This window comes from Cucurbita moschata, unplaced genomic scaffold (assembly GCF_002738365.1).
Source record: "Cucurbita moschata cultivar Rifu unplaced genomic scaffold, Cmos_1.0 Cmo_Scf00020, whole genome shotgun sequence".
In the NCBI taxonomy this organism is placed as follows: Eukaryota; Viridiplantae; Streptophyta; class Magnoliopsida; order Cucurbitales; family Cucurbitaceae; genus Cucurbita; species Cucurbita moschata.
Window position 1 is genome coordinate 863294 of NW_019268536.1, and position 20216 is coordinate 883509.

The 20216-nt window shown below is 36.4% G+C and overlaps 2 protein-coding genes and 1 long non-coding RNA gene across 6 annotated transcripts in view; 1 reads left to right on the forward strand and 2 right to left on the reverse strand.

Annotated features, from left to right (window-relative positions):
* Positions 1-2282, reverse strand: part of LOC111457500 (chitinase-like protein 2) — a 29539-nt gene extending 27257 nt beyond the window's left edge. Inside the window, exon 1 of the mRNA XM_023099723.1 lies at positions 2278-2282. The gene's annotated coding sequence lies outside the window, so the exon portion shown is untranslated. The remainder of the gene's footprint in view (positions 1-2277) is intronic.
* LOC111457501 lies at positions 165-4099 on the forward strand. 3 transcript variants are annotated; one of them, XR_002712945.1, is made up of 5 exons: positions 165-372; positions 455-530; positions 3373-3513; positions 3579-3708; positions 3956-4099. It is a non-coding gene; the product is annotated as an uncharacterized LOC111457501 (long non-coding RNA). The 3 variants fall into 3 exon arrangements; XR_002712943.1 differs by having other exon boundaries at positions 3373-3708; XR_002712944.1 differs by lacking the exon at positions 3373-3513.
* A 281-nt stretch (positions 4100-4380) lies between these two features.
* On the reverse strand, positions 4381-19932 carry LOC111457612 (bromodomain and WD repeat-containing protein 1-like). 2 transcript variants are annotated; one of them, XM_023099916.1, is made up of 24 exons: positions 19623-19932; positions 17208-17568; positions 16409-16563; positions 15928-16167; positions 14494-14603; positions 14322-14399; positions 14130-14230; positions 13504-13601; positions 13306-13421; positions 13044-13147; positions 12887-12964; positions 12315-12393; positions 11992-12160; positions 10955-11025; positions 9956-10036; positions 9790-9860; positions 8612-8708; positions 8450-8509; positions 8236-8290; positions 7756-8144; positions 5808-7619; positions 5113-5694; positions 4970-5028; positions 4381-4884 (listed from the first exon to the last, which is right to left on the reverse strand). In XM_023099916.1, the coding sequence occupies exons 2-24, from the start codon at positions 17561-17563 to the stop codon at positions 4689-4691; spliced, it is 5157 nt and encodes a 1718-aa protein (XP_022955684.1). In that variant the 5' UTR covers positions 17564-17568; positions 19623-19932; the 3' UTR covers positions 4381-4688. The 2 variants fall into 2 exon arrangements, with proteins under 2 accessions (XP_022955684.1, XP_022955685.1); XM_023099917.1 differs by lacking the exon at positions 19623-19932 and adding an exon at positions 18884-18944.
* Between the last annotated feature and the right edge of the window lie 284 nt (positions 19933-20216).

Genomic DNA, 20216 nt, shown 5'->3' on the forward strand with positions numbered 1-20216 from the left:
TAAATAAATGTAATTTATGGAAGAAAAATAAAAAGAAGTGAATAAAAGTATTATTATATTATAGAGATAAACATAAATACCAATTAAGATATATACAAATATAATATGATTTTAATATAAAATTTTGATAAATTATTTCGCTACCATTATTTTATTTTGGCCATTTACAAGTCTTTTTCTCCCGCCATTGGAAAAAAGAAACTTCGCCCTTTCGCCTGATCGACGTTTGAAGAACCGCAGCTGATTTAGATTACAGTGTTGGATTATCGCGCAGATTCCTTCTGATTTTCAGCTGAACGGCTCCTAAAACCCTAGGGTTTTGTGTTTGAAATTTTCTGCAAGATGAGAAACCATGAAGTTTTGCCGGGAATGGTATGTTTGGCTTTGATTCTTCTGTGTTGATTAGTTTAAGTCATTGGAAAATGTTGTAATTATGGAAATTATTTTGTTGCAGTAACGACATTCTTTATCCGAAGGAGGACAGAGATGAGAAGATTCTTCTCTATGCGTGTCGCAACTGTGATCACCAGGTACCTTCTCTTTCTTTTGTTTTCCATATTTCTATTCTAATGCTATGAACATTTTAGGTTTATTAGTTTGGATTTCATGTCTGATGTATAATAGTTACACTTACAACTTACGAAACCCTATGTTATGGTTTTCTTTCTGTAGTTGAAATCAAATATCAATTTGTTTCTGAATGTGAATTGTCTTGCTTTATAGTAATTTTGACCTAGGATAAGGATGTTTGAACCTGATTCATGCTTATGCCCTCGAATGCTAGAAGTTGCCCCTTTAGTTCGTCTCCTTGTCAAAGATTTCCTTATAGCGTCATATTATCTCTGTTTATAGCTTAACCTTCCCCGAACTTTGTGTTAGGACTACACAGGATAGAGAAGAGGCATTGACTAGAGGTTACTATATACAGTCGTTGTTATTTAGTATGATCATTTACTATGTTATTTAGTATGACCATATATAGTTACAAACCCTTTCCAAATTCCAAATTTTGCTGCATAAGATGTGCTGTTCAACTGACGTATAGAGGAATAGAGATCAGTTTCTTGAGACCAAATAGAGATCAGTTTCTTGAGACCTAAGTATATATCTAATTTTCGATTGGTGTTTGTACGTATATATCTCCATTTCCTTAATCTTCAAGGCTTTGTTGTCGGTGAGATACACCTTCCCGAAATTTTCAGATTTGAACTTCTGAAACCATTCCTTATTTGAAGATAAATGAAAAGATGCAGCCGAGTCTAAAATTCAAGATTAAGTTGGGCTATCCGCAGTAAGGGTTAGAGTAAGGGTTAGAGCATCTTCAGTATTTTCTGCAATATACACAATCATTATCATCTCTAGATTTGTGATGTTGCTTCTTCTCTAGTTTTGTACCATCTATTCGAAATTGCTTATTTTCTCAAAAATCTCTACACGTTATGTTTGGTCTGTTTGGAGATTTTTTTCGGTTTGATTTTTGATTGGTCGTGTTTGTTTGGGCCCTTCAAGTTACTCCTTCCTTTTCGATCTAACACTAAGAGAATTGTTCGATGAATCCTCAATCTCTCGTTTGCGATTACTTTCACTAAGAACTAAATCTTGGATTTCATCAAACTTCAATTTCTCAGATCCCTGGGAACTGTTGTTTGGAATTACTTTCATTGAAAACTAAATTTTGGATTTCATCGAACTTCAATTTCTCAGATCCTTGGGGACTGTTGTTTGGAATTACTTTCATTGAAAACTAAATCTTGGATTTCATCAAACTTCAATTTCTCAAATACTTGGGGATTGTTGATTGTAGTAACAACAATATCCCAAGACTTGGGTAAGGATGACATCAAAATCAATGTTTTAATTTCATCTTTGAAATTAATTAACATCAAACTTAGTTGACTTACAATCATATCGAATTCATTTATATGATCCACAAAAGATCCACCGCATCAAATACGCCTTTTTCATAGCCGACGGTTTTTTGTACATATTTGACAATGCCTTCAATAGATTCAACGTTGTATTCTCCTTGATAATGTTGAAAGTTACGTTTCTGGAAAGCGTCCATAGGATCAACCCTAGAGTTTTTCGATCCTTGAGCTTCCACTGCTCCATTGTCATGGTATCCGATTTCACCTCAGACAAGAATTCGTGAAGATCTTGCTGGTACATATTATCTTCAATCTGCATCTTCCCATAAATCGAAATAGGATCTATCATACTTCTCAATTCCAATCTTTTAGCTTTCCATCTTCACAGATCATGGTGAATATCTCCTAGCATTGATACCAATTATTAGGACCGCACATCATCCTACACACTCAGTCTAGATAAAGAACACGAAGAACAAAACATAGAAGACGAAAGGAGAAATATAGACCAGAGGTTTATATTGATGACGACGACGACTTCAATTATATAGTAATAAAGAATACATAAATTGTTAGGATAATTTCTTCCAACCATCACTTACAAGAATTTATATAGTTTAGTTTATTATGCATAGCTTTACTATATATAATCATTCGGACCTCTATGCAAAGCCATTTATTTACTACAAGTAAATCAGGGTCCAAAACCTAACATTTTGATGAAACCCTTTGTTCTTGGCTACTTTTGTTGTTCATTTTCATATAAATAAATTTCAGGAAGGGAAGATTTAAGAAGATTATAGTTTACTAGTTATCATCTGTTAATGAGAGCTAATAGACCCAACAGAGAATATACTTTTAGATAAATGCTTGAAACAGGCACATGTTTCATTTAATCTAACACAGGGAATTTAACCTTTCGTGGGATAGTTAATTCAGCCTTTATAAATTATTAGGACAATGTAGATTACTTATTTAATTCTGAAGGTTACAAGTTTGATCTATTTTTCATTGTTATTAGAGTATTATCATTGAATTGTCCAAGTTAATCTTCACGAGGTGCCTTTGATTCCCCTGTTCTTATTTACCAACTGAATTACATTTCTTCTGTACTTCTACTCGGTGTATGTTTTCTAATGGACCATTGTTGAATCTTCCTTTCTGTTTATGTATGACCAAATGTATTTTATGTTTACCTACTGGAAGATAGATCCGGTTTTGTATTCTGAGATTGATATCCTCCCCTCTTTCCTCCTGATTATATTTACGGATCCTCTCTTGTGAGATCCTACATCGGTTGAGGAGGAGAACGAAAAACCCTCTATAAGGTGTGGAAATCTTTCCCTAGCAGACGCATCTTAAAATCTTGAGAGGAAGCCCGAAAGGGAAAGCCCAAAGAGGGCAATATCTGCTAACACGGTTTAGAAGGGTGTGGAAACTTCTCCTTAGCCGATGCGTTTTAAAACCTTGAGGAGAAGTCTGAAAGGAAAAGCCCAAATTGCAGACGCGTTTTAAAACCTTGAGAGGAAGCTGATAGTCCAAAGAGGACAATATTTGCTAACAGTGGACTTGGACCGTTACAAATGGTATCAGAGCCAGACATTGGACGATGTGACAGCGAGGAGGCTCAGCGTGCTCATAATAAGTGTGTTATTTTTTTTCTTAAAAAAAATCTGTTTACAGGAAGTTGCTGATAATAACTGTGTATAGGAATGAGATCCATCATGCTGTAGGGGAACGCACTCAAGTTCTGCAAGATGTTGCTGCAGATCCAACTCTCCCTCGCACTAAAGCTGTCCGATGTGCTCAATGTAACCATGGAGAAGCTGTTTTCTTCCAGGTTATTATTATTATTTTGGATAGACTTCCCTTTTTGCTTCCAAGCTTTGTTTTGCAATGCTTGAGCTTTCTTCCTCTCTTCTCTCCATTACCAGCGTTGAGAGATTCTTTTCAACTCCCATAATTTTTTAGCTGGCACCGTTTTACATTCTCCATCATCTTCATCATCTTAATACGGCTGCAAATTGACAAGGTTTTCTTGAATTTAATCCTACTAACCATCATCTGATTGCGTTCACTGTCTGCAGGCCACTGCCAGAGGGGAGAAAGGTATGACATTGTTCTTCGTTTGCTGCAATCCAAATTGTGGCCACAGATGGAGAGATTAACATCACCGAAATGCAATCCAAGTTTTATTAGCATGTCTGTGTGTCACTAAGTGTTTTAACCATCTTATGCTTAAAGATGGTTACAATTGTACTGATTGTGTATGTGGGTTGATAAGGACCTACACAAAGATGGACCTGGGACAATGCTAATTTACTAATATCGTGAAAATAACGTTGAAATGTTAGAAAAATGATCTCAAGATTCACTATATTTCGTTCCATATACTTTCAATTTGTACTTTCAATAAATCTAAAATAAAATTTTCATTCAAGAAAGGTCGATGTGAAATATTGAACACTACTTTTAAGACTAAAAATCTCGACCATCGAGATTTAAATGGGAATGGTCAAATATTGATTTATCATTTGTTATTGCCGTGGATGTCAAATATACCTGTTGTATACACAAATTAGTCCTGGGTGGAAAATGGCACCCTCCTCCCTCCCTCCCTCTATAATTTCCTAGACCTCAATCTTCCATAGAGAGATTCTCTAAGAACATAAATGAAAGGCGATGTTTAATCAAATGGGGAAAAAGAATTATCTACATACAGGACAAATAACCCAAGTGGGGTTCTTTTCTTCTTCAACCTAACATTGCCCAACAATTTCTACCAAAATTCTTGAATGCTAAGAGGTATTTTACAAGAATCTATAAAGGCGATATGTTGCGATTAAACCAGTCTGACAAGCGTCTAATTTTCTTCGACATGTCTTCGTTCTTAGCCACGAACGACTCATAATTCGATAGCATTACCATGAAGTCATGCTTCAAAGCCTCCAAGTTTCGGTAGTAATCGTTCTGTAATCTTTCCTGGATTATCTCAAGGCACAATGGTACAGGAAACCTATAAATGTACAAGAGGCAAAAATTACACTCATATCTTGAATCCCCATGAAGTTTATGGCAAAATGGATTATTTATTAACCTACCTGTTCTTGAATTGTGTCTTCCGTGAGAGAAGCATCAGATCTTGAATCCCATAACGGCCCTGAGATTTTAAGGACAAAATCAGAACAAGATCATCATATGTATATAATCAGAAAACATAATAAACCTTGAACAACCAGACTACCTGCATAGGGGCCGACATTAATTGGTCGAAGGCAGTCGACAACTTTGCTTTGTTTTCGTCATCTATTCGAGGCTGTTCCCACTGAGTAACAATATCATAAAGCTCCCAAGGACTATGTAGATGTGGTTCTGCAGGATCACTCCTATACTTAATTGTGTACCTTTCCCAAGGACTTTCTGGAAACTCTGAAGATTTTGGCTGCACAGAGACAATCCGACCATCCCACCAACTACCATCTACTCCAACATCATTTTTCCACCACACTTTGCACTTGTCCCTGAATGTCCAATTCCTCTGCATTGCTGCTTCAAACCGAGTTCTTTCGACTAAGAAGTCAGGGAAACTAGTCAACTCGGGCAGGGTTAACTTGAAAGATTGGAGGTACACAGAGGAAACAGGATCTATGAACTTGAGTAGCATTTTACAGCAACTATCTCCGGAACCTGCAGAAGTTGAATAAACAAGCTCCACAACCTTACAGAACTCAACAGCTCGTATGGTTCCTCGGGTTGCGGTCCAAGGTCCCATGTCTTTTGTGTGACAGTAATTTGCACAACAGTGATCTATGTATTCCTGATGACCCTGTCAGGAAAGTATTCAAATTTCATTAATAATCAATGAAAACCATAATTAGCACTAAATATTAAAATGAGTTTAAGAATCAGGCTGCAGGAAACCATCCATGATGTAGTTACCTGTCTCAGATATGCAACTTCATCTCCAAGTTGGGGAATATATCTCGAGCCACCCTCATGTGCAGGCATCATTAACCATGATCCTTTTCTGGCATATTGAACCGACTTTCTTCTATCTACAGGATTTAGGTCTTGAGTAAGACTACCCCTTCTGTTTCGAGTGGATCTGGATCCAACTGTCATCCTTGAGCTTGATCCCCACTCTTCACTTGGTATATGGGATCTGTTTGCAGGAGAATTTCCAGAACGTCTTGATTTCTGTTCAAGTTCTTGATCTTCGTCTGATTTTAGATCATCACACACATTATTTGGATCATACGAGTCCTTGAACCTTAAAGATCGTGTCTTACGAAGCATACTTTTGTGATTGTTTGCTTCAGCAGACAGACTAATGTTGCCCAATGCATGTTCCCCTGAGTCACAACCGTTGCTTTCTATATTGCTCTTTCCTTTGTTCGACTTAGATCTTCTATAAACAGCAGTGTACATTTTGTTTGTCTCAACTGCTTGCAACTCTGATGAGTTGCATAAGGTTGATATTGGTTTTTCATCCATCGCAGTGTCCATATCTTGTGGGCAATCATTTCTAAGATTAGAAAAAGCTTCATTCATGACAGTATCCTGCAGCCCATTCAGAGGCCGTGGGCTTCCAGATACTGTATAGTATTCATCGTTCTTTGAGTTTTCGTCTAAGGATTCTATTTTGTGCTTCAAAGAATGTTCAGGATCCAAAGAACTACTCTTCAACCTTATCTTTGTACACATTGGTGCAATATTTTCAGTTTGCTCAGGAGCAGGAGTCCCATATTGTATTGATGTGGTTGCATCTGAAGAAAACATGAAATTCAAATTATTTGAATCATCATGATCATCACATGATTTGCTGTTGCTAAGACATTTAAGCTCACCACCATTAACCATCTCAGGAGAGTGCCCAGAAGCATTATCATCGTCATCTTTCAAATTCGTCGGGGATACAGCATGTGTTTCATCTGCACAATAATTCTGTATCTTTGAATGGGGGGATGGTGCACCAAAATGATTTTCTCGTTCTAAATATTCATGAACAGTATTCTCATTTTCATTATGATCGCCATTGCGAAATGGACTAGATAATGCATATGCATCTAATCTTATGCGCTTGGACGAACGAACCTTAGACCCTCCCCATCTTATGTTCCCATTTGTGTAGACCTCAGTCAGATTAGAATGCCCATCAGTATTTCCAAATTGTCTCTCGGGTCTCATAAGATTCTGACTGGTTTCAATAACTTCCTTTGGTGACCTTGATGATGAGCTAGCCACATCAGCCATGTTGGTGCAAGTAAGTGTTGTGTTTGAAGGAGGATCAACCTTATTTGGATTCTTAAGGGAGAATTTAAGGATCAACTTCTTTCTGTTTCCAGAATCTACACGAGATTCAGGAACGTCGAGAGGTTTTGTAATCAACTCATCTTCATTAAGGAATACTTCTTTCCCTTTTGAATGTTTATTTCTGTTTTGCAATGACCTTTCATATTCATCACTCTCAATGTCTGAATCTTCTAATGTAGATTCACTTTCTGAGCAATCACCTCCCGACTCATATTCATCTTCTCCATCTGTACATTTTCCCTTAAACGACGATATCCAGTTGCGGGCATTACGTGCAGCTGCTCTTTGAGGTCTTAATGACTTAGATGCTGATTTCTTTTTGGATGCTCTATGGCCAGATTTTAACTTCCGATTTCTGGAATTCCTAACAGTATCACCTTCATACTCATCCATATTTCTTCTTTTAACACGCCTTCCTGAAGAAGTCATGACCTCCATCTGAAATATACGTGGAAAGAAAAGAGTTCTATTTCAGAGGAAAAATATTTAAAAATGGAAATGGAACTTAATTGATGGAAATTAATATATTTAACGCGAAAAGAGGGATTCAGGGGAAGAAGATAACGATACTCACGTATGCTTTCTGTTTTTTCCTTTTTGACCTTCGAAGACCATCGTCAATCCCTGTGTCATCGGAGCTGCATTCTGAATCCGTTGAGCAGTTCGAATTTAGGCTTCTTTGCTCCCCACCAGTAGAGTAATCCTCAGTGACGTTGTATTCCGAATCAGTATCATCGCTTTGTACTTCATTTTCTGGTCCCCAATCCATTGCATCCACAATCTCAGGCAATGGTTCAATCAACATGTCCAAGTCTGCCAAAGGCAGCAATTGGTAATCTGGGTCGAGATTGAAGTCGGGCCCAGTAGAAAGTTTTAGAGAAGAGGGACGCCACTCAAGACCCATAGCACCTAAACGTCTTTGCTGATATGCAGTCTGATAAGGTTCCGGATAAGGTATCATGCCTATCATTTTTCATCACACAAGCAGCAAACACAAAATGAATTAATAACAAGCTGAAACCATATACCAACATCAGTTGGAGTAGAGGGAAACCTGAGTCAGAAAGGAGATCTTGCAAATTCCGTCTGTAAGTACTGAGTTGGGTTTCCTGAATCCAATATTGGCTCAATCATAAGAAATAAATAAAAGTAAAAAACAACAGAAAAGAAAAGAAACTATAATTTGATGAACCAGGATATCACAGACCAGCAGATGATATCACTTCATTGCATGTTTAGTAACAACATATCATACATAGTTTTCTTACTTGGTCAACTACATTGCCGAAAGGATCCTGAATAAGTGGGCGATAGTCACCAAGAAAGAACTGCAGTAAGGGCAAGACAATCAGTATTAGAAACATTAGCAAAACATATGATCATGAAGGAAGCAAAGCAGAGATCGACAAAATATTAATGAACTCAAGTACCTGATCATACTTGGCATCCTGTTGGGATTCTCCCTGCCCGGTGCTTAATATATATAGCTGCCCAACATCATCTGAAAGTATAATTGATGTCCCGTCTCTACAAAACAGAGACAAAACTAAGACACTATAGTATAAGCATGCATGAGGGGTACATGGTAAAAAAGTAATCCCTCGCATTGAAATCATCTCAATATGAAGAACAGAACTAATCCATTTATACACAATCAGCTCAATAACATAATGATCACTATGATGAACCAATTACACGACAATTATAGCCATAGGAAAATATTGAATTTCTACAGCCCAATACTTGACTAAGATTGCCGAGCCTTTTAAATATCATCATCCTGCACCACTCAATCATAACTTCTAGATTCATTACATCCACCAAAGCATCTTGAAATTTCCAACCTTCAATATCAAGAAATGAACACTTCATACAGCTGATTGCAAAGTAAAGACCATGGAATCATCCAAGCAACACAAATCTCAATGGTACCTTGGGTATCCAATAATCCAATCCTTCATAGCAACCCACTCAATCAGGCCCCTAAGTGATCAAAAGTTCTCCCCCAAAGTTTTTTTCTTTTTTCTAAAAGTATGAAGCACATTAAAGTGCTATAGCCATTGAAGCTTAAAACATGAAACACCATTAAAGAAAAGCGGAAAAAGAAAAAAAAACCTAAACCTTCTTTAAATGCATAATAAACAAATGTAAATAATTATTTTGTACACGAAAAAGTATAGTATTATGAAAAATAATATAATGAAACTTTTAAAAATTAGAGCTTTGTAAGAGATTGTTTTAAAAAATGATGGTTAGGGGGACACTTCGTAATTTCTCTTTTAAAAAAAAAAACAAATCATGCATTGAAAAGATACTGCTTTTACCCACATCATAATTTGCACATCCGTTTATCAACTGTCCCACTCATTGATACAACTATAAAAAAACATTAAACATCACCTACATTGATGAAAAATAACAAGATGCACATCATGCCATTATGCAGATTTCTTCCAGGAATGCATTCTAACCTCCCAAACATAAGTACATAAAACTACCAAACCATATCATTTCCCGAGAGAAAATGCATTCGCAAATGTGAAAACACTAAAACAGAGATAAATCAAGCATATGAGGATCAATTTGGCAACTTGCAATATGAACTTACGAAGAAAACTTCCCATCAACCAGTTTGAAATGAGAAATTTCATATATCCGAATTGGCGTGCCTTCCCAAATCTAGAATCAAGTAACATCATATGAAACGAAAGTCCTGGTGAAAAAGTAACAAATAGAAATTTGAACAAAAAACTGAAAGGAACCCAAAAACTCACATCCCAAACTATTGTTTTTCCATCGTATCCAGCACTCATAGCAATCCTTGGATTAAAAGGATGAACATCGAGTACATACGTCTGTCAGAGATATAAAGCAATCTTATCAGAACTTGCAACTACAAAGTGGATATCTTAGGCCTCATAATGCATTAAGCAATGAATGACATATTTTCAAAAGATAGAAGCTGCTAATATTATTTTAGTATGGCTTTACTCTTCTTTTCTTCATTTCATGAGATGGATAGATTAGCAGTCCAATTTGCTACATAATTAGTGTGAAGTATTGCATTATTTAGTTTGGGAAAGATAGTTCCTCGTTATTTGTCCCAATCTTCTGCAGGTTAGTTATACAGGCCATTCTTAACCAAAATATCTCCTGATTAAATGAGTCATAAAATATAAATTTAAGTCCATGTCACAACCTGAAACAAAAATTACACGAAATTCAGTCTGACAACCTGAAACATAAGTATACTGATGATCCCTAAGTCATAAAATGCTGAACTGTTCTTGACATACAATTTTCTGCAAATAATTCACACCCCTCGAAGCAACCCCACCCTACAAACACACACACACACACACACGAAAGAACAAAACGCTCTGATCTTTAGTTTATCCTTCTTCTTTATCATATCTAACAAATCATGTCGCAACAAAATCACCCAAATCAACATTTTTTTCAACACTAGAGTAACTAAACCAATGAAGCCTTGATTGGTTTAGCTCCAGCTAAAATGTAACTCCTCTTTCTCACAATTTTTTAAATAATTTCATCCACACTAGTTCCACCAGTTAACGACTTCCATAAAACCCTAGACAATAGAAAATATTTGAAACGTTGTAATGACAAAAATGCAAGGATGAAATAAGGAAGTATCTTTATGGTACTATGACTAGATAGGACTTCATAAAAGCCAGTCCTAAACTTTCTAAATGAGAAATATCATGTGAACATGTAAAACAAAAAAAATTCCAAATAAATAAACCACTTACAGATTCAGTATGACCCGTCAAAGAGTGCACTAAGCTGCCATCAGAGGCATTCCAAACACAAATTCTACAATCTGTACAACATAGGAAAAACTACTTAGGTTGAGAAATTTATAACTTATGCTCCTAAAGTTTACTAAACTGTTTGAGTTCCCAAGAATTTTTTACACAGACGTCCAGCAGTCTTACTACAAAAAAATTAACCATGAAAATGAAGTAATCCATCATTGATGATTAAAAAAACTGAGATTGCACTGACAACAATATTGTTTATTCTCCCACAAGATAGAGTCATCAAAATTTGTACAAATACATGCATGTGCATGTGCACTAAAGTTTTAAATGTCGACATCTATGGACTCCTCTCATTGTAATTGCTTAGGGTTTAGGGACTCCTCTTATTTTTGTATTCTCGTATGATCAATGAAATGATTATTTCTTCTTCAAAAAAAATATTCGGCCTCTAAGATATAATAGAAATGGATGGAAATGTAGATGAAATATCGACATGTAGAGAGAAATTTAAAACCATGGTGTGAACATGCATTTTGTGTGTGTGCACAAGAGAGATCTAGAAAACTATGGAGGTACATTTTGTGTGTGTGTGCGCGAGAGAGATCTAAAAAACTATGGAGGTACATTTTGTGTGTGTGTGCGAGAGAGATCTAAAAAACTATGGAGGGTACTTGGAGAAAATTACAGAAACCATAGGAGAAAATACACCCAAAGAGATCACATGCGATGTTTTATATTGCATTATAAAGAATAATTAAAAGATTACCCTAATGATTGTTTCTTATTAAAAAAACAGATTACAATATGATTTTTGTAATATAAATTTTGATATTTGAATTAAATATCTTTCTGATATCTTCTTCTACTCATGCCGATGTTAAAACTTAAAGTGACAAATGAAACCAGGGATATGTCATATTTACAATCAATATTTTCTTTCAAGCTTCGAGTAGGTAACAAAAGAGACTTCAAAAAGCTATTCTACAGTATCTATATCTTTGATAATGAGGTAGAGAAAAGCTGACCCATTATAGCTGCTAAGACAAAACGATTATCTAGGCTCCAAATTATCATATTTACACCACGAGGGGTAGGAAGAATCCTCTGACGAGGGCCGCCTCGGGCAGGTTGTGGGGGCATGGGTGGAGGAGGCACTTTTAAATGGTATGCACGGGTCCAGCGACCTACCTTCCCCTGAAACAAAAAATTGAAAGCAATGTACATTAAATATCAGAGAGGTATAAAAACTATGTTTTAGTAGGTCCATAATAGAAAGTTACAAGAACCTCTTTCCCTCACATTGAGTAGGAAAAGAGCAATAAAAGTAAGGAGTAACGTAAAATCTTACATGTGACCTCCGTGACCTTGGAACCCAAATAATTGCACTGCCATCACGAGAACAAGTAACTATATTGTCATAAGTGAACCTGGAACCACATAAAGGAGCTAACTTAGAATAAAAATGCTCGATAACAAAGGAAATATGCACAATCCATCTTTTACTTTACTTGACATGAATATGGATACCAATGGTCTCTCAATAGACTCTCCACCAATTAAGTGAAGAAATGAGTGGTTTTGACCCAATAATGCACCGAATGAGAATGAAATGAAAAATGCTCATGTAAAAGCAAACAATATATATAGTGAGATATTTTATGGCCTACATATGTAACTCAGAGAAGTATTTTTGACCAAGCATGCTGAGCAAACTTGGGAGTACCAAAACCTTAATAGGACTACAAAAAAAATTGAAAAGGAACTTGGACGGAAAAAATTCAAATAAAATATAATAGGAGTTGAAAAATAAAATAAGCAAAAAGCAGATGAAAGTATCAGCAGTCGTTGACAATAGCATCCTCTAAACAGTTATATCCTCTAGCTCTAAACATTTTTCCCACCAGATGTAACAACACACACCAGGAGTTTTTGAACTTGTGAACATTGTCTTCCTTCACAATGTCAGTAGTTGTAAATCTTGATGCTACGGCACATCCACTGCAGAAATATAGCCAAGAGTAGATTAGCTTGAAACTTTTAATAATATAAAAGAACCTATAGAATAAGAGGATCTGACCTGAATTGCACATAATTGACATCATTCTCATGGCCAGCTAACACATCAATCTCGTGGTTTGGTTGGTCTGGGTTATCATTGTTTCCTTTACAGGCACTCCAAACCTGCTTGGTAAAAGATCATATGAAGATTAGTTAATAAACCATACCTGCTTTGCCTATAGGAACTTATCCTTGCTTCAAAGTTTAAAAGCTACGCATGAAAATCAATCAAGGGCTTAAAGAGGGTGAAGATACTATTTGAAGAAAACTAGTAATCTTACCCTTGCTAGAGTGTCAGAACTACCAGTAACAAAAATTGTGCCACAAGCATTAAATGCACAGCAAAATATTTGATGACTCTGAGGAAGAGTACTCGCAGAAGAGCCACCATTTCTTGCTGCAGCAAAAAAAATATTGCAAGATAAGTGTTAGGCAAACAAGATATCAATGATATCAATAATAACAAAAAATCAGCCAACCAGTCACAGAGTCCAAAGGCCTTGGAACATAAATCCGAGGAGCATTCTGAGAAGAGCTCCGAGCATCCCATAACCTACACGTTCCATCATCTGACGATCTGCATGAAATAGAGAAAGCTTACAGAGTGATTTCATACGAAACGCACACATGTTTCATTTTCTAGTGGTTATATGCAAAAATTGTGTTAAGACAAATAAAATACAACATTGCATCTAACAAGTTCTTCATAAGGGAACCTGAGCGGTACAAGCAAAACAAAATTTGGACTACTTTCCATATGAAACACAGAGTAGATACAATCTACATCACAAGAGGAAAGCATTGGCTATCAATTTCCATGAATCAAGATAAAGTTGCAGATAAGAATTTCCTCATAATGGCTCCATACAAAATGAATCATAAAGTTTATGCATCTGTCTCTCAAAAGAAAGACAGCAGCCCCACATCTTTTGTGTTAAAGTTATGAAAGCCATGACATTTGAAAATTGATGCTTATGTCATTGGACAATGGTCCTACATGTGTCATCCGGAGAGAAAGTCTACTTCTTGTTTGTAAAAAAAACAATAAAAAGGAAAAACAAAACTTCATCGACTAAGCTAAATGGTGAAAAGGAATCAGCCTTACGAAAGAAGCTGATAGGCAGCTCTGGGACTAAAGGCAATTGCAGTAACAGCACCAGTATGACCTCGTAAGACTGAAATTGGCAGCCCATCAGGCAAACGCCACTGTAATAAACCACAAGGGAAAACAAGTAAAGGTTGGTTTTCCACAATATAAAAGTAAACAGAAATGAATCTGTCAGCAAAGTGAACTTACAACACGAATAACAAAATCATTTGAAGATGACGCCACCACAGCATTGTTAGAACTTACAGCAAGGTCAGTGATATCACCCTTTTGAAGAACAAAATACAGCAACATATAAGCACACTCTACTCAAGAAATTCTGAAATCTGCCAGTATTCTACTCCAAAAAACTAAATCACACCTCATGTCCTCGGCAGCTTGCCAAGCAATATGCAGTTTCCATTGACCAAATCTTTACAAGGCGATCATCTGAACCAGTTATAACATACCTTCCCATGCGATCAAAACTTGCTGTCAAAAGTGAAATGAAAAATGAATCATTGCCTAGGCAAGGAAATAATATGAACTAGTGGTTGGCTCAGGTGGATGGGATGGTATTTGTGGGTATTTTAATCGACCCTGAGGAGATAAAATAATATGCGGGGGAAGCAACTGAGAGCCCTTTCTTTATGAATAACCGAACTTTTGTTTAGAACAAATGAAAGAAGCAATTGAGAGTTAGTTGATTACCACCTCAATTATACGCTCAGAACCTCATTAGTAGAAACTGTATACACAATTTTAGCGTCCTTCCCTCCTATAACTAATTTCCTTAATGTTATAATTTTTTGTAGGGAACTGATATATTACTCGAGCTCAGATCAAAGATAGACTTCGCAGGGACTTGCACCTCCAGATTTGACAATCTTGAATGAAGATCAGGTTGGTGCTTCCATGAGTGGGCATTGGATCGGTCTCTTCTCCACAATCAAAACCAAAAGGGTTTTCAAACTAAAAATCCAGTGGGCCTCGAGATAGGAGTTTCATGCTTTTGATGTTACTTGATTCTAGATTTGATGTTACTTGACACCTAGTGATTACTGTCCCGTTAATGTTGCTGTGCTTCCATCCCATCAGTCATTCCAAACTAAGAATGGAGTTGTGACTAACCTTGCAGGTAGCTCTTTCACTTATATGCTTGCTAAGTTTCAGGAGTTCCATGGGGATTTCCCTATTAGCATCCAAGATAGAGATACCTTCAATGTAGCATAGAGAGAGTCAATCTTGAATTTTTTACTCTTTCAGATTTGGGCTATGGTGTTGGAAGAGAGTAGAGTTGCAGAGGTAGTTGTTGAATCACCACAAAACCAAAAAGCTTAAGTTGATGGGTTATGATAAATTGAGTCCTATATCAATACTTTTACACTCCTCTTGTACAATAAAATGTTTTGTCTCTTGTTCCAAAAAAAAACTTTTACACTCCCACTCACTCGTGGACTTGGTTGAAACTTCTAATGGAAGACCACCTAGGTTCTCCACCCCTGATTTTCATGATTCTCAGGTTGAATATCTCTTTCGACCAAACTTCCAACTAGTCACCAGTGTTTGGTTAATGATTAAAGAGAGAGCTGAAAAGTTGTAAACCAAACATTTTGAGGTCTTGGTGCAAGTTTAGCAACCAGCAATACGGGATATTGAATATTTTGTAGATTCCTGATGGCATGTGGTCAAATAAGGCAAATTCTCATGAGATTAAACGAGATGTAAATAAGCTATCTCAGACATTCACTCCGGAGAAAAATCAAGTACCAAAGAAATAAAACTGTAGCTCATTTTCCTTATGATAAAAAGTTACCACAATAAACAGCATTACGATGCCCTCGTAGCCTCTTTATGTTTTGCATTTTCTGCACCATTGTTGATGGCTTAGCAATTGCATAACATGCTGCACGCACAGAAGGAGCACGTTGATGTCGGGAGAAACCACCTCCAATTTCTCTCAAACTTAATCCACGAACAGAATCAGCTTTCATATGAGGCCAACGCATGTGTGCTGGGGGACCACTTGGTTTGCCAACTCCATCATGTTTATCATCTGGGAATCAAGAATTTTCCATATAAAATAAATGGACAGCAGTAGCTCCACGAAACAAAAAACAGAATAGTAAGTCTAAAACTTCCACGTAACTAATTGGACAGTGACCAAACACAGGATAAGAATGCATCGTTGGTATAATAACCTAAATACACTTCACTAATGGTATCCAATAATTCCTGTACACAGCATAACATAATAACAGTTTGACAAGGAGAATGTGCAAGCAAATATCACTTACAGCTCAGAAGTGAAAATGTGCCCGTTCCCAATAACGTAGGTACATCCGCTGCATTTGGAGCAATTGCACCACTCATACCCCTAGATGGAGGGGCCTTGTTAAGCATCAATTGCTTCAAAAGTTTTATCAGGTGATTCTTATCGACATGAGGATACCTTTAAGGGTAACAACAACATAAGAAAAATCATTCCATGGAAGGCTACGAAAAGTAACAATACAAGATAGATGCCTTTGCGTGCACTGAATCAAATTCAACAATGAACTATGGAAGAAGTAAGTACCAAATGCACGGTGTTTTATCCCTTCTCTCTTTCAATAAGTAATAGGATTTTCATTAGTAATCTTAGGGCCAAAATTCCCATCACCGTCCCCAAAAGAAAAGTTTCAAGAGAAGGACACAAAAATAGCCTAAGACATCAATATCAAAAGCCCCCCTCCAGAGGGAGAGAGTGAATGGTCAATAACAAAGCAATAAAATGTTCTAAACCTTACATCTCCCACATGAAGAGACTTTCATTTCTTAAATGAGGAAGTCACTTTCGGAGAGAACAACAAAACTTCAGAGTAGAAAACCCACACAAGATTCAACTTGAGAACATTCAGAAAACAAATTAGAAGAGCCACACAGAGAAATGGGACCCAAATAGCTGAACAGAGGTAGAAGCTTTAATACCAAAAACACTTACTGTTGTGCTCCAACCAAAGCTTAAGTAATGCAAAACTGATTGTTTTGATCTGTTAGGATCCATACCTAAAAAACTTAAGCAATGCTAATTGATTAACAATAAGAGATGCATACCTCTCCACTAAGTGTTGGTAACTTAATGGAAATGACAAGCCATCGTCATTTTCATGCCCACTATGCATCCCATTTCTTGAATACCAAGCATGATATCGTCGGGGTAAAAGCTGATTTTCAAAAAGCTCATCCCAGAGCAGCCCACAAGTTCTACGACATGGCCCAGATGAAAGAAAGTGCATTATAAGAAAATAAACTTCTCTAGGGTCAATTTCTACATCAGGCTCCAACGTCTGGTTAGTCTCAGGTTCTTCAAATTGAGCTTGCTCATGCACCTTAGCGGGAAAACTAGAATGTTTCAAGTTAATAGAAGGTGTAGCACCACAAACAAACTTCCGAAGAGCCATATTAGTCATAGAACCTACAAGTAGAAAAAACCAAACATTCATCAATATACATTTAAAAATCAAATACTTGGCCAAATCAACATTTTTAATAGGAAACAGTAATCATTTATTGATACGATGAAATAGGACATAAAAGAAGTTCATACCAGATAATAACTACAAAAAAAATACCTCCATTGAATTGTGATGGTAGATAAACTGCAATTACAAAAAGGAGACAATTTGCTCCAAATGATAGCTAAAAAAGACGTGGATTCGATAAAATAATTGACATCACAGTTTTTATCCATGAAAATGTGAGTGTTGCATCCCAACCAAAAATTCCAAAGGAAAACACGAACATGAAAAAGCCAAAGGAATAATGTCGAAAGTTAAAAATAAAAAATATAAAAAAATCTCTAAAACACATTTTTTAAAGAGTTACATTAGCAAGAGAAATATTATAAGGAAAATAAGGCAGTATATCCTTCATTGGGCTTAACCTTCTGTTTTTTCTTTAACAAGAACAAACTTTTCATTGATAAATGAAACAGTAGAAATAGTGTTAAATGATACAAACTTCCAAAAGGGGTGAAAAGAGAAACAAACACCCAAATAACAAACAAAACCCCAAATATTATAGTGACCATCTAAGAAGCTCTAGAGTCATCTAGAAGGTGATCCCATGACTTTGAAATGAATAATATTTCTTCATCCCCCTGGTTGATTTTCCACTCGAGGAGCTCTATAGTGACCACCTAAGAAGCAGAAACACTATAGTTTGTCTATGGACACTTAGACACTCCGACCCTTGTTGAACATGCATAGACACTTGTTAGTGCAGTAGATGCGTTAAACATTAGTGTACAAAGTCATAATAGGTCCAACATTTGTTAGACATGCATCGAACATTTGTTAAGTATACTGAATCGACGCATATATGAAAAATGAAAAAAATTAAAGATCGATAGTGAAAAACATCAAACTAATTTTTAAGCATGTAAATGTATAAACTTACCGATTTTGAATTATCTTCCAGCATAAAAATGATATATATTATAATAAATGTGTCCTTGTCATGTCCGTGTCCTAAATTTTTAAAAAATGATGTGTCATCGTATTCATGTTGTGTCATATCCATATCTTGTATCTGTAAATGTGTTTCTTCGGCAACCATTTTATGATACTAAACCCACCACCAATATACCAAGGAGTATTTAGTCTTTTGAACAAATTGAATTGTAAAAACCACAGAAAACCAAATGCTATCTATTTTATAAAAAAAATCCAACTTCACGCCTCTTCCTCATCCTTTGTAAACTCATTCTCTCTAGCCTGTAATTTTCTTACTTTGGTTTTCATAATCACGGTCATACCGAGATGAATTCCTTCTCCTGAAACATCTTCCTCAAAGCCCTCTTTCACTACTGAAGTTATTGCTCGTCAGCAAAACCCCTCTCTCAAGCCGTGTCCCACTCAAGGAAATCAATGAAAAAACTGGCAAAGAAAGCATTACTCTCGAGCCATATCCATCTGGAGTAAGTTGAGAAAAAATTGTCCCTCATGAGCCATGTCCTCCAGTTCTCTCCCAAATTATCAAAGGCAGAGCGAAGCTCTTGAAGAGAAAACCATGTTGGCGATGGGGAGATGTGAGAAAGTTAAGAGAGAACAGGTAATAATGCAGCTATAGTATAATACCAAAGAGTACGAGGAAACACCAAATCCAAAGTGAATGTGAATTATATTATGAAGCTAAGCCAAAAGAACCGCATACCTAAGTAATCAATCGAAGAAAAGAAAACCCAGACCTACTGAACTGAAGGAGTCACAGAATCCATCAAGATGGTTAGTCCCAGAAACTCAGAAATTATTTTCTGCACCTACGAAATCCTGACCTATCAAAATCCATTATGCATTGTTGTTCCATTCCGTAAACTCTAAATTAGTTTCATAGAAACTTCCACATGACAATTTAACTAGAGAACAAGAAACATACACAATTTCATCATACCAAATTTAAACGCCCACACAATGAACAAGCCCTACCCCAAAACATTTACGAACACAAAATCTGCCATTTAATAAGTACCTTCAATGGAGTTAGCTGCAAATTCCCAACAAAACTTCTACGGCGAACAACGCATCTCAGCTTCTGAGAGTGGTGGATATGGATCACGAAACTCAAAAAACAATTGCAGTGATGAGATTTCGAAACGAATGGGATAGAATGGAAACTATAGAGCGTGGCGAAGGACGAAGAATATAGGTTTAGATTCATGGAGCTCCGAAATTTTCATTGGGAATTTGTGTAGAGAGTTGGTTCTTCTTATATTTTCTTTTCTTTTTTTTCTTCCTTTTTCCTTTCAGTCCACAGGAAAAAGAGAGCAATACAGAAACAGCGAGACGAATAAAAAGGAAATGGGAAGAAAATAAAGAACATACCTTCTAGCCAACTTCATTCAGTCGCTTCGAGGCGGTCCATCGCCCCATCCGGCGTCGTTTAGTGTTTTTAAGGGAACGACGCCGTTTGGAACCCTTTGGACAATCACTATTTTATTCAAAAATGGATTATAATAACAATTATCAATTAATTAGGATAGTTTTCTCGTAATTAATATTATATATATATACACATATATAGTACGAGTTATAGTAGGAGTGCATAGTGGCTCGGTTGGGAAAA

Coding starts and splice junctions, on each gene's coding strand:
- LOC111457612 (XM_023099916.1), bottom strand. CDS start 17,563: ATGACTAATATGGCTCTTCGGAAGTTTGTTTGTGGTGCTACACCTTCT. Junction 12,965..13,043: donor GTCAATTATGTGCAATTCAG/GTCAGATCCTCT, acceptor ATATTTCTGCAG/TGGATGTGCCGTAGCATCAA. Junction 8,510..8,611: donor AGGATGCCAAGTATGATCAG/GTACTTGAGTTC, acceptor CCCTTACTGCAG/TTCTTTCTTGGTGACTATCG.